The sequence below is a fragment of the Nerophis ophidion genome, linkage group LG20 (assembly GCF_033978795.1).
Source record: "Nerophis ophidion isolate RoL-2023_Sa linkage group LG20, RoL_Noph_v1.0, whole genome shotgun sequence".
In the NCBI taxonomy this organism is placed as follows: Eukaryota; Metazoa; Chordata; class Actinopteri; order Syngnathiformes; family Syngnathidae; genus Nerophis; species Nerophis ophidion.
This window is the reverse complement of record NC_084630.1, coordinates 15390274-15402994: the sequence shown is the minus strand read 5'-3', so window position 1 is coordinate 15402994 and position 12721 is coordinate 15390274. Positions and strand designations below refer to the sequence as shown.

Sequence of the window (12721 nt, the reverse complement as noted above, 5' to 3'; positions counted from 1 at the left end):
TAACGCCCACATTTTCAAATGGAGGAGAAAAAAAGTTGTCCTTCTGTACAAATACCACATGAAAGTGGTTGGTTTTTGGCATCTAATTCATCCAGCTTCCATACACTTTACAAGAAAAACATTGGCGGCAAATTCCATAGCTTGCTTGATTGACATTCACGGCACCCGAGGGTCTTGTGAGATGACGCTGGCTGCTGCCAGTTCATTATTATGAAAAAATGACAGAGAGGAAGGCGAGAAACACTTTTTATTTCAACAGACTTTCGCGCCGTCCCTTCCGTCAAAACTCTAAAGGCCGACTGCACATTTCCTATCTTCACAATAAAAGCCCTGCTTCATGCTGCCTGCGCTAACAAAATAAGAGTCTCGGAAAGCTGGCGTGCACAAGTGATGTGCACGCCAGCTTTCTGAGGAATCGCTTGTGCACGCCAGTTTTCCGAGACTCTGTATTTAGTTAGCGCAGGCAGCATGAAGCAGGGCTTTTATTGTGAAGATAGGAAATGTGCAGTCGGCCTTTAGAGTTTTGACGGAAGGTACGGCGCGAGAGTCTGTTGAAATAAAAAGTGTTTCTCGCCTTCCTCTCGGTCATATTTTAATAATAATGATCTTGCAGCAGCCAGCGTCATCTCACAAGACCCTCCGGTACCGTGAATGTCATTTAAGTGACGTCTTGGTGAAGATTGATGATCACTAATTTTTAGGTCTATTTTTTTTAAAAGCCTGGCTGGAGATCGACTGACACACCCCCCGCGGTCGACTGGTAGCTCGCGATCGACGTAATGGGCACCCCTGCTTTAATGTCATATCCAACAATTGCAACAATGACTTTTTATTGTCAACATCAACTACCGAGTTTACATTTTTTATGTTTTCTACTGGTGGTGTGCCTCCGCATTTTTTCAATGAACAAAAATCTGCCTTCACTCCAAAAAGGTTGAAAAACACTGCCTTCACTCACGATTTCAAAGCAAGTTACCCATTAATCTTGTCACGGTCTGCATGGCAGTGTTTGCTTTGGTGTTGTTTTCGTGTTTCTTCCTGTCTAGCTCTATCACATCTGCTCCACTTCCTGTTTTGTGGTCGTTATGCAGTGACTTTGCCCCTGCGTCTGGTCGCTGGTCTCCTCAGCTGTTCCTGGTTGGCAATTGATAGGATCACCTGTTGTTGATTGCCCATTAAGGGTGTTTATATACCAGTGTCACCTGCCTCTTGACCCTGCTTTGTCTTTCCCGGTATGCCACTGTGTGGTCTGGTTCATTTTTGCATGTGTTACCTTGCTACTGTTACATGCCTTGTTCTAATTTTTTTTCCCTTTCTGCTTAAAGAGTTAAACATTTTTACAGCAGGGAGGGTGTATATGGCCCTTTTCATCACAGTTGACCTAACACATAAAACTTGATGAATTGGGGGTGCACTATCCACTTTAGCTGTGAAAATGAACTGAAAATCTCCGAAAAAAATATATATGACAAAGTGGCAAGAAATTTGTAATTAATGAGTACAGCAAACTACAAACCCTGTTTCTATATGAGTTGGGAAATTGTGTTAGATGCAAATATAAACGGAAAACTATGATTTGCAAATAATTTTCAACCCATATTCAGTTGAATATGCTACAAAGACAACATATTTGATGTTCAAACTGATAAACATTTTTTTTTTTGGGAAAATAATCATTAACTTTAGAATTTGATGCCAGCAACACGTGACTAAGAAGTTAGGAAAGGTGGCAATAAATACAGATAAAGTTGAGAAATTCTCATCAAACACTTATTTGGAACATCCCACAGGCGTGCAGGCTAATTGGGAACAGGTGGGTGCCATTATTGGGTATAAAAGCAGCTTCCATGAAATGCTAAGTACTTCACAAATAAGGATGGGGTGAGGGTCACCAAATTGTAAACAAATTGTCGAACAGTTTTAGAACAACATTTCTCAAGGACCTATTGCAGGGAATTTAGGGATTTTACCATATACGGTGCGTAAAATCATCAAAAGGTTCAGAGAATCTGGAGAAATCACTGCACATAAGCGATGATATCACAGATCGTTGGTCACTCAGGCAGTACTGCATCAAAAACAGACATCAGTGTGTAAAGGATATCACCACATGGGCTCAGGAACACTTCATAAAACCACTGTCAGTAACTACAGTTGGTCGCTACATCTGTAAGTGCAAGTTAAAACTCTACTATGCAAAGCCAAACCCATTTATCAAAAATATCCAGAAACGTCGCCAGCTTGGCTGGGCCCGAGCTCATCTAAGATGGACTGATGCAAAGTGGAAAAGTGTTCTGTGGTCTGACGAGTCCACATTTCAAATTATATTTGGAAACTCTGGACATGGTGTCCTCCGGAACAAAGAGGAGAATAACCATCCGGATTGTTATAGGCGCAAAGTTCAAACGCCAGCATCTGTGATGGTGTGGGGTTGTATTAGTGCCCAAGGCATGGGTAACTTACACATCTGTGAAGGCACCATTAATACTGAAAGGTCCATACAGGTTTTGGAGCAACATATGCTGTCATCCAAGCAACGTTATCATGGACGCCTTTGCTTATTTCAGCAAAACATTGCCAAGCCACGTGTTATAACAGCATAGTTTCGTAGTAAAAGAGTGCGGGTACTTTCCTGGCCCGCCTGCAGTCCAGACCTGTCTCCCATCGAAAATGTGTGGCGCATTATGAAGCGTAAAATACGACAGCAGAGACCCCAGAGTGTTGAATGACTGAAGCTCTACATAAAACAAAAATGGTAAAAAATTCCACTTTCAAAGCTTCAACAATTAGTTTCCTCAGTTCCCAAACGTTAATTGAGTGTTGTTAAAAGAAAAGGTGATGTAACACAATGGTGAACATGCCCTTTCAAAACTATTTTGGCATGTGTTGCAGCCATGAAATTCAAAGTTAATTATTATTTGCAAAAAAAAATAAAGTTTATGAGTTTGGACATCAAATATCTTGTCTTTGAGTGCATTCAATTGAATATAGGTTGAAAAGGATTTGCAAATAATTGTATTCCGTTGATATTTACATCCAACATCATTTCCCAACTCATATGGAAACGGGGTTTGTATGTTCTGGTCCAAAAATCACCCCATATTCTGTACTGCTCGCCAGTGTTAACATATATGAGTTACTGGGCAGAAATATGGGGAAATAGACAAGCGGTAGAAAATGGATGGATGGATGGAAGTACAAAAGTATACTTATTCACTTAGTGTCACACCTATGGATCATGTTTTGTTTTGTCATGTTATGTTTTTGATTTTGGACAATCAGTCACGTTTTGCACTTCCTGGTTTTGTTTGTTTCCATGCCAACCTCATTAGTTTTATCCTAGTCACGCCCCTGCCCTCAGTCCCGCACCTGTTCCTAATTATCACAGCCACTACTTAAATCATTTTCTTTCTGTCCATCAGTCTAGGATTTTTGCATTCTGCTTCATGCCACATTTCTATCACAAACCTCCACGCCTTGCCACGCTGCTAAACATTTGGACCATGCCACGTAAGGTCCATGTATTCTTTTGCCTAAGTGCTGTTTTTTTTTTGGTTCATTGTTAGCATCTCTTGTTCATTTATAGATAGCCATGCCATTGTGCTGTTTTTGTTAACGTTTTAGCATATATTATTATCCGCCATCGAGCGTGCTTTTTGTTTTGCCTTTTGTATTTAAGTAACAAATAAAAATGTACTTACATTCATGCCTGATTCGTCCCACATCATCCTTGCATCGAGGAAGCACAAACACCCACAGCTCAAGCTTGACACTTAGCATGTTAGAAAAAAAGAAAGGTACTAGAATAATGCATAATCAGCGATACATACAGTGATCACAAATACATTGAAGGCAGCCACCACAGTTGACATACTTCACACAAAATTCGTATTTTCTCTGTGATTGTTGGTCCAAAGCGAATGAAGATTTTGGCAAATTTTTTGGGTCGTTCTGTGTATTTTTTTCACGTTTATTGCATCGTCGGGTGCGTGTTAGAGTGCATATTAGTAAATGAAAACTGCAGCAGGTTTTATCGTAAGTTTATGAGCAAGAGCATTGGTCACCAACCTTTTTGAGCCGAAGATCCCTGGTCTCAGCCAAAAACCAAAGCAAGATCTACCGATGCATCAACAATTAACATACAGTATATGTATAAGTATATGAGTATGTATGTATGCGCATATAAATATATGTATAGAGTATATGTATATATGTGTGTATATGTACAGTCGTGGTCAAAAGTTTACATACACTTGTAAAGAACACAATGTCATGGCTGTCTTGAGTCTCCAATCATTTCCACAACCCTTATTTTTTTGTGATAGAGTGATCGGAGCACATACTTGTTGCTCACAAAAAACACTCATGAAGTTTGGTTCTTTTATGAATTTATTATGAGTCTACTGAGAATGTGACCAAATCTGCTGGGTCAAAAGTATACATACAGCAATGTTAATATTTGGTTACATGTCCCTTGGCAAGTTATAAGGCGCTTTTAGTAGCCATCCAGAAGCTTCTGGTTGAATTTTTGACCACTCCTCTTGACAAAATTGTTGAGTTCAGCTAAATGTGTTGGTTTACTGACATGGACTTGTTTCTTCAGCTTTGTCCACATGTTTAAGTCAGGATTTTGGGAAGGTAATCCTAAAACCTTCATTCTAGCCTGATTTAACCATTCCTTTATCACTTTTGACGTGTGTTTAGGGTCATTGTCCTGTTGGAACACCCAACTGCGCCCAAGACCCAACCTCCGGGCCGATGACTTTAGGTTGTCATGAAGAATTTGGAGGTAATCCTCCTTTTTCATTGTCCCATTAAAAGCACCAGTTCCATTGGCAGCAAAACAGGCCCAGAGCATAATACTACCACCACCATGCTTGACTGTAGGATAGGTGTTCCTGGGATTAAAGGCCTCACCTTTTCTCCTCCAAACATATTACTGGGTATTGTGGCCAAACAGCTCAAATTGTGTTTCATATGACATCACATGGACAAAGATAAGACCTTCTGGAGGAAAGTTTTGCTGTCATAATACATCATTTTTTTTTTAATATTTTCGCAATCGGGGCTTCACGGTGGTAGAGGGGTTAGTGCGTCTGCCGCACAATACGAAGGTCCTGGAGTCCTGGGTTCAAATCCAAGCTCGGGATCTTTCTGTGTGGAGTTTGCATGTTCTCCCCGTGAATGCGTGGGTTCCCTCCGGGTACTCCGGCTTCCTCCCACTTCCAAAGACATGCACCTGGGGATAGGTTGATTGGCAACACTAAATTGGCCCTAGTGTGTGAATGTGAGTGTGAATGTTGTCTGTCTATCTGTGTTGGCCCTGCGATGAGGTGGCGACTTGTCCAGGGTGTACCCAGCCTTCCGCCCGATTGTAGCTGAGATAGGCGCCAGCGCCCCCCGCGACCCCGAAAGGGAATAAGCGGTAGAAAATGGATGGATGGATTTTCACAATCGACCGGTAGGGTCCCAAAGATCAACAGGTTGCCGATCCCTGAGCTAGAGTATGTTTAGAATTCTATAAAGACAATTATTCGATGTTTTTTTGGCCGCTTCAGCTGCCAGACGGCAGTAGAGCGTTGAATATCTTATTTCATTTGTGGCAATTCCAACTTGGACTACAGCGTCCATTGCTGTTTAGAGTGGCATTTTCCATAATTTTCAGCAGACTGCATTGCAAAATGATATTATGTTTATCTCCTCCCAACCTTCCACCTAGGAATGAGGTTGTATAAATTCCTTCAATACTGCACCTGCAAACCGCTTTGTCTTTGCATCCTGAGGTCATGCCAAACTACATCATTCCACATTGTGAAAATATGTTCATAAAAATATAACGATCAAAAACAGTTGGAAGGTTATTATGTTTATGAATTAATTTATATTCACTGTTACAAGTGACATAAATTTGATGTGGCCCTCAATGAAAATGAGTGGGACACCGCTAAGACAACAGAATCTGAGGATGCTAGCGCACATCACTGGGTGAGTTAAGTGTCACGGCCGCTTGGCAGTCCTCAGCGCGCTCCGCTGAGCGCAACTCTGGATACGCCCACAGGCGTTCCTCTCCTGCAGCAGCTCCACCTCCGCCTCTCCACTCACTCTGCAATCCGCACACCTGATGCATATGAGGGTCCACTCTTCATAAGCCAGGGTGTCCTGCGTTCCAGTGCCAGAACGTAGTCCCCCTGTATGGTACAGTAAGCCTACACGTCTCTAGCTCCCTTCCAATGTGCATTCGCTCATCGTCTTGTGTCCTGTGTCGTCATCCGTTTCCTGGTTTTAAGCTGTGCGTCTTGTCTCCCTGAAATCCCTCTGTTTCCCTGGCTGCCTCTGTGGATCTCGACCTCTCGCCTGGTCACGGACCTTGACACCTCGCTCCTGTCTTTGACCTCTCCCCTGCCCACGGACTTCCGAGCTCAGCTTGTCCTCTGTGAAATTCCTCATCACGCTCAACACGCACCTTCAACAACTCCTTGGTAACACTCAGTAAAACACAACACACAGTCACACCTGTCAGGTTCAAACACTGATGACAACTATTAAACAAGACAAGAAGCAAGGAATTAAACAAAGATATAATTAAATGTTGCTCAATTGAGGAGAGCGCGTACACCTGTACCCTTGTACAGTGTCTCACCACGCTCTGACGAAAGCTTGTACGCCTCCTCTTTTATGTGGACGTTCCCTGATTACATTGCAACACTTGTTTCTAAGGGACAGGGGTCGTAAACAGCTATCGCTTTTGGTTACAAAACAGTTCAAAGAAAAGGTCGCCGTGAGGGGGGGTCAGACTCTGCCTCCTCTTCCTGTTGTTTACAATACATCAAAGAAACCGAACCCCTTTGTGTCCTCCCATTGTACACAATGGAGTTAATGTCAGGGTCAAATACCATGAGATATTATATAGACACAGAAACAGAGAATAGAAGACAAACCAGTGATTGCTTTTCTCGTACGAGGAGAGTAACTGGAGCAGTTGTCAGTTACAGGCTCCTAATTTACTCTGAAAACTTTATCCACTCTACTCGCTTTTTAATTCATTTGGGGGCCCTACAGTACAAACACACACAGCTGCACTAGAGGAGGGGGGGGGGGTGTATCTGCAGCTGTGTTGGATACCTAACACCTGTGGTGAGAACGTAACACATGCAAATAAATACAGAGTACAAACAATATAGCAATTTCCTGCATTGCTCTGTACCATCAGCCAATTCCTCTTTGAAGTGGGTAGGTCAACCTAATTTCAATCTAATGCAAGTTTCCTTTCTGCTTGTCTACACAATGCAAAAACAATCAAATTTGAATAAAATGTGATAACTTATTTACAATTAATCCGACAGTTTTACAAGCCTTTTGCTTAGTAAGATCAAAGACAGCTTTTAGTCACACACATTGTGACACAAGACCGACATGAAGCAGGAAGTGTTCAGACACACGCAGGCAGCGTTCATAGCGCAGACCGCCCTACTTCTTCTGTCCGTCTTCCTGAACGCCACCAAAACCAATGCGACCCACTCGCTGAAGATCTCCCACCGGCCGTTTCAGGCGCATGGGACACACAACATGGGCTCCAGACTCAGGTAGGACAAACACGTCGCTCTGGCATTCAAATCATCAGAACGGATATTTAGCCTGTCGGTCTGTTCTTGTGGGTTTGGATCACTTCCTCTCACTCTCGCACTGTGTTGTGAAGATAATCTTTTATTTTGCATAAAATATCATTTGATCATTGGAGTCGCATTGAAACTTTAAGAATAAAATCTGCACAGTCTCTACAACAAATAGGACGTATCACATCTAAAAGCATTGGCAGCTTGATTTCTGACTACGTCTCTGTGTTCACAGACAAAACCCTGAGCAAACATTTAATGTGTTCTTTGAGGCAAGTTGTTCTGCAGCCAAGGACACAGGTGAGTACTCTGACCTCTTTATCCACCTGAGAAAGAGGGTCTGAAAGTGTTTCCACTTTCATCAATGCACCACAGATGCCTCAACCAATACAAAATCATGTTACTTGTGAAAGCTATTTTTGAGCCATGTTGACCGTTGTTCCTTAAATTACTTTGCTTGCAACTTTAGCACAGGTTTTTCCATTAATTGTGCAAGATGACTACATACTGTATGCATGTGCTGATAATAATAAAGCACCACACTCTTCACTGAATGATAGACGACAGCTCTAGATGTCTCTTCCTGTTCTGTGGTTTGACAACCGCACAGCCTATCGCGTTTTGAACCAGACAGCAAAAGTCTAAGTAAATGCTGTCTGTCAACTGGTATGGAAAGTTACTCCATTAAGAATTGCAACATTTATTTACATTACTATATATTTGTTTCTGTTTTTTAACTGATGCAGTAAATGAGCTAAAATATGGTTCTGGTTTCTCTTTGTCTATTACAAAATGCTTTTAAAGTCTCGATCTCCAGCAAAGAGTTATTAACTGGCGGCCAGGGTACTAAATCTGGCCTTCAAGTTCAGTTAAAAACCTGGGAGACGAACATTTTTGCAGCAAATTCCTAAAAACACCACAATGCTCTTGTTGTATAGAGCAGTGGTTGTCAAATGGGGGTACGCGTACCCCTGGGGGTAATTGAAGCTATGGGAGATTTTTTCAAAATATTCTAAAAATAGCAACAATTCAAAAATCCTTTATAAATATATTTATTGAATAAAACTTCAACAAAATATGAATGTAAGTTCATGAACTGTGAAAAGAAATGCAACAATGCAATATTCAGTGTTGACAGCTAGATTTTTTTGTGGACATGTTCCATAAATATTGATGTTAAAGATGTATTTTTTTGTGAAGAAATGTTTAGAATGAAGTTGATGAATCCAGATGGATCTCTATTACAATCCCCAAAGAGGGCACTTTAAGTTGATGATTACATCTATGTGTAGAAATCTTTATCTATAATCGAATCACTTGTTTACTTTTCAACGAGTTTTTAGTTATTTGTATATTTTTTTTTTCCCAATGAGTTCAAGAAAGACCACTACAAATAAGCAAAATGTTGCACTGTTATACAATTTATTAAATCAGAAACTGATTGCATAGTGCTGTATTTTACTTCTTTCTCTTTTTTTCAACCAAAAATGCTTTGCTCTGATTAGGGGGTACTTGAATTAAAAAAATGTTCACAGGGGGTCCATCACTGAAAAAAGGTTGAAAACCACTGGTATAGAGGAACTTGGACCAATGGAAACACATTGGCATTTCCTTGCATTGACATTCTAATCCTAATAACACACATAAAACCCTGGGGTTCAAACTAGTGATTTTCAAGGAACCAGTTTAAAGAGGAACTACACTTTGGGAGTTTTGCCTATCATTCACAATCCTTATCTGAGAGAAGAACACACGTTATCTCTCTTGTGTGGTGTTCGGGTCTGTAGGACCCGTTTTCATTTTTTTATTATAAAAAAATGATACAATGAATTAATTTTTCAAACTGAGACTTACTGACTTTGGCTCATTTTCAGTGGAGAACATATATCAGAATACATATTTAAAGACCACACAACATAAACCCGCCCCCAACACATTTCTATTACATATAAGATGTCGGGGTCCACTGGACCCGGTGCTATTAGTAAATTTATGTTCTGTGTACCACACACACACACACACACACACGCGCACGCACACACGCACACACACACAGCAGGCCTAGACAGGAGGAGGACATAGTGTAGGTACACAGAACATCAGAGGGTCAAATGTGCGAGAAAATGAGAGCAGACAGTGTTGACAAACAATGTTGCAACCTTGTGTGGGAACCGCAGGTGCAGAAAAAAAAAAAATCCTTGTGGGATGCAGAAACTGGCAGAAAAAATGTCCGTGCAACGTTCATATTGTTGTTACTAACCCAGCGTTTGTGGGTCTGATGGACCCGTTGCTTTTTGTGGCTTTTAATGCCTCACAATCAAACACTTTTGCTGAACAGATGTTCATCGTATCCCAATAAACATCTGAACAGTATTTTAACATAAAAATGTTTGATTGTGAGACATCAAAAGCCACAAAATGCAACGGGTCCATCAGACCCACAAACACTGGCTGAGTAACAACAATATGAACGTTGCACAAGGGTTAAGAGATTCTCGATCATAAAATAAATCTCATCCCAGACGGCTAACAATGTAGCTAATGTAAGTAGTCTATTGCGTCCGTAAAGCCCTACAAAAAACATCCAAAACCGCCAACAGTACTCGATTTACATGTTGTGACCTGCATGTTAGCCACATAAGCGCTAACACCGCGGAACTAATTTTAGGTCCTTTCTACACTAAGCCGGCTAAAGTTATCCAGGGTAAATCCCACCGAACCTTATCGTTGTCCACACACAGACACACACACACACAAACAATGGTCGTTTAAGACCCCTTCCCCTGTGGAAAATGCTCACGTCATAGTCACCTCCAGTGTTGCTTTGTGTGCAAGTTCTTGAATGTAACTTATCTGAACAATATCCAGTGTTGCATTATTTCAATTAACTGGAATCCAGTGGGGGCTTCACGGTGGCAGAGGGGTTAGTGCGTCTGCCTCACAATACGAAGTTCCTGCAGTCCTGGGTTCAAATCCAGGCTCGGGATCTTTCTGTGTGGAGTTTGCATGTTCTCCCCGTGAATGCGTGGGTTCCCTCCGGGTACTCCGGCTTCCTCCCACTTCCAAAGACATGCACCTGGGGATAGGTTGATTGGCAACACTAAATTGGCCCTAGTGTGTGAATGTGAGTGTGAATGTTGTCTGTCTATCTGTGTTAGCCCTGCGATGAGGTGGCGACTTTTCCAGGGTGTACCCCGCCTTCCGCCCGATTGTAGCTGAGATAGGCGCCAGCGCCCCCCGCGACCCCAAAAGGGAATAAGCGGTAGAAAATGGATGGATGGATGGATGGAATCCAGTGTGCTGTGGGGCCCTATTGTAGTGAATCACACCCGAGACATCATAAATTAATAAAATCTTTAATAGACAGGTGAAAGTAAAGAACATTTTACATCAATCAATCGAGGGATCTAGATATCTGGTCAGGACACTGTCCCACTATGGATTATTTTGCAGACATATTCAATAAAATAAGCAAGAGACTGAGTCACTTGTTGGTTTGGGCGTAGTGATACACAGGGAAACTCATTTGTTTTTAACCGTAATGTTTGACCTTACAATACCTGAACATCTTCTCATAATTTCCAAATATCTTGGTGAACGTTTTCATCAAAAACCGGCATCGTACGAAATTGAGGTGTACAAAAAGCCGAGGTACAGCTGGATCTACAGTCGGGAAGGGATTCATATGGCCCTATTCCTGGGTGGATCCCGCATGAGAGGAAGTGGGGGTTAATCATGTTGCAATGCAGTCTGCTGAAAATGATGGAAAAGGGCCACTCTACATAGCAACGGACGCTGCGGTCAAAGTTGGAATTGCCATTAAACCCAGTTAAGATATTTAACAGTCTACTCCCATCGCGGCTCTATTGGATAGTACCCTGCCCCAATTTGTCACGTTTTATATGTTAGGTAAACTGTGAAGAATGGGGCCATATGAAACCCCTTCATACTGTATTTTTTACAGACAAAAAAGTAATCTTCTGTCATGCCTGTAATTCAGTTTTAAGTTTGATCATGTTTGTTTTGTTTTTGGACTCTTGTTTCCCGTTTTACACTTCCTGGTTTTGTTTGTTTCCATAGTAACCCATTAGTTTCCACCTGGTCTCCAAGTCACGCCCAGCCCTCAGTCCCACACCTGTTTCTAATCATCATAGTTGCTATTTATATCATTCTGTTTCTGTCCTCGGTCTGGGAACTTTGCCTTCATGCCTGCTATTGCATTGCCTACATATGCTACTCATTTTCCATGCCCACAATCACCTGCCACGCACCTTGCTACTCTTGCCTCCTGTTTTTGGTGACAGTAAGTGTTTTGTTTTAGTTGTTTATAGTCATGCCATCTTGCTGTTCATGTTCATAGTTCATTCATGCCATTGTGCAAGTGTTTTTGTTTCCTGTTTGTATTTTGTAGTCTAGTATTATACCTCCTTGTAAGCGCCCTTTGTTTTGATTATTTTTGTATTTAGTGTATTAATAAATTATCATGTACCTGAATTCACGCCTGGCTCGTCCTGTAATCCCTCTGCGTTGAAGGACCAAAACCAATTCATGTCATACTCCTGACATCTTCCAAGGTGAACGGACAGAAATTCCAACAGAAATACTTAGAATAAAAAAAAGCAACTTGGAAGAGTGGAAATGATTGTGTTTGTAAAGCAGACCTGGGCAAATTAAGGCCATGGCGACATGCCACCCGTTAATCTTTTGAATCTGGCCCGCCGGACATTCCCAAATACAAACCCCGTTTCCATATGAGTTGGGAAATTGTGTTAGATGTAAATGTAAACGGAATACAATGATTTGCAAATCATTATCAACCCATATTCAGTTGAATATGCTACAAAAACAACATATTTGATGTTCAAACTGATAAACGTTTTTTTTTTTCGCAAATAATCATTAACTTTAGAATTTGATGCTAGCAACACGGGACAAAGAAGTTTGGAATGGTGGCAATAAATACTGATAAAGTTGAGGAATGCTCATCAAGCACTTATTTGGAACATCCCACAGGTGTGCAGGCTAATTGGGAACAGTTGGGTGCCATGATTGGGTATAAAAGCAGCATCCATGAAATGCTAAGTAATTCACAAACAAGGATGGGGCGA

General features: G+C 41.4%; 1 protein-coding gene across 2 annotated transcripts in view; it reads left to right on the top strand.

Annotated features, from left to right (window-relative positions):
- Nucleotides 1–7230: 7230 nt before the first annotated feature.
- dennd1c (DENN domain containing 1C) overlaps nucleotides 7231–12721 on the top strand; it is a 42033-nt gene continuing 36542 nt past the window's right edge. Inside the window, exons 1-2 of one of the 2 annotated variants that reach the window (XM_061880571.1) lie at nucleotides 7231–7583; nucleotides 7849–7913. In XM_061880571.1, coding sequence (XP_061736555.1) covers nucleotides 7414–7583; nucleotides 7849–7913 — 235 coding nt within the window. In that variant the 5' untranslated portion in view covers nucleotides 7231–7413. The remainder of the gene's footprint in view (nucleotides 7584–7848; nucleotides 7914–12721) is intronic. The other variant, XM_061880570.1, reaches the window with a different exon arrangement.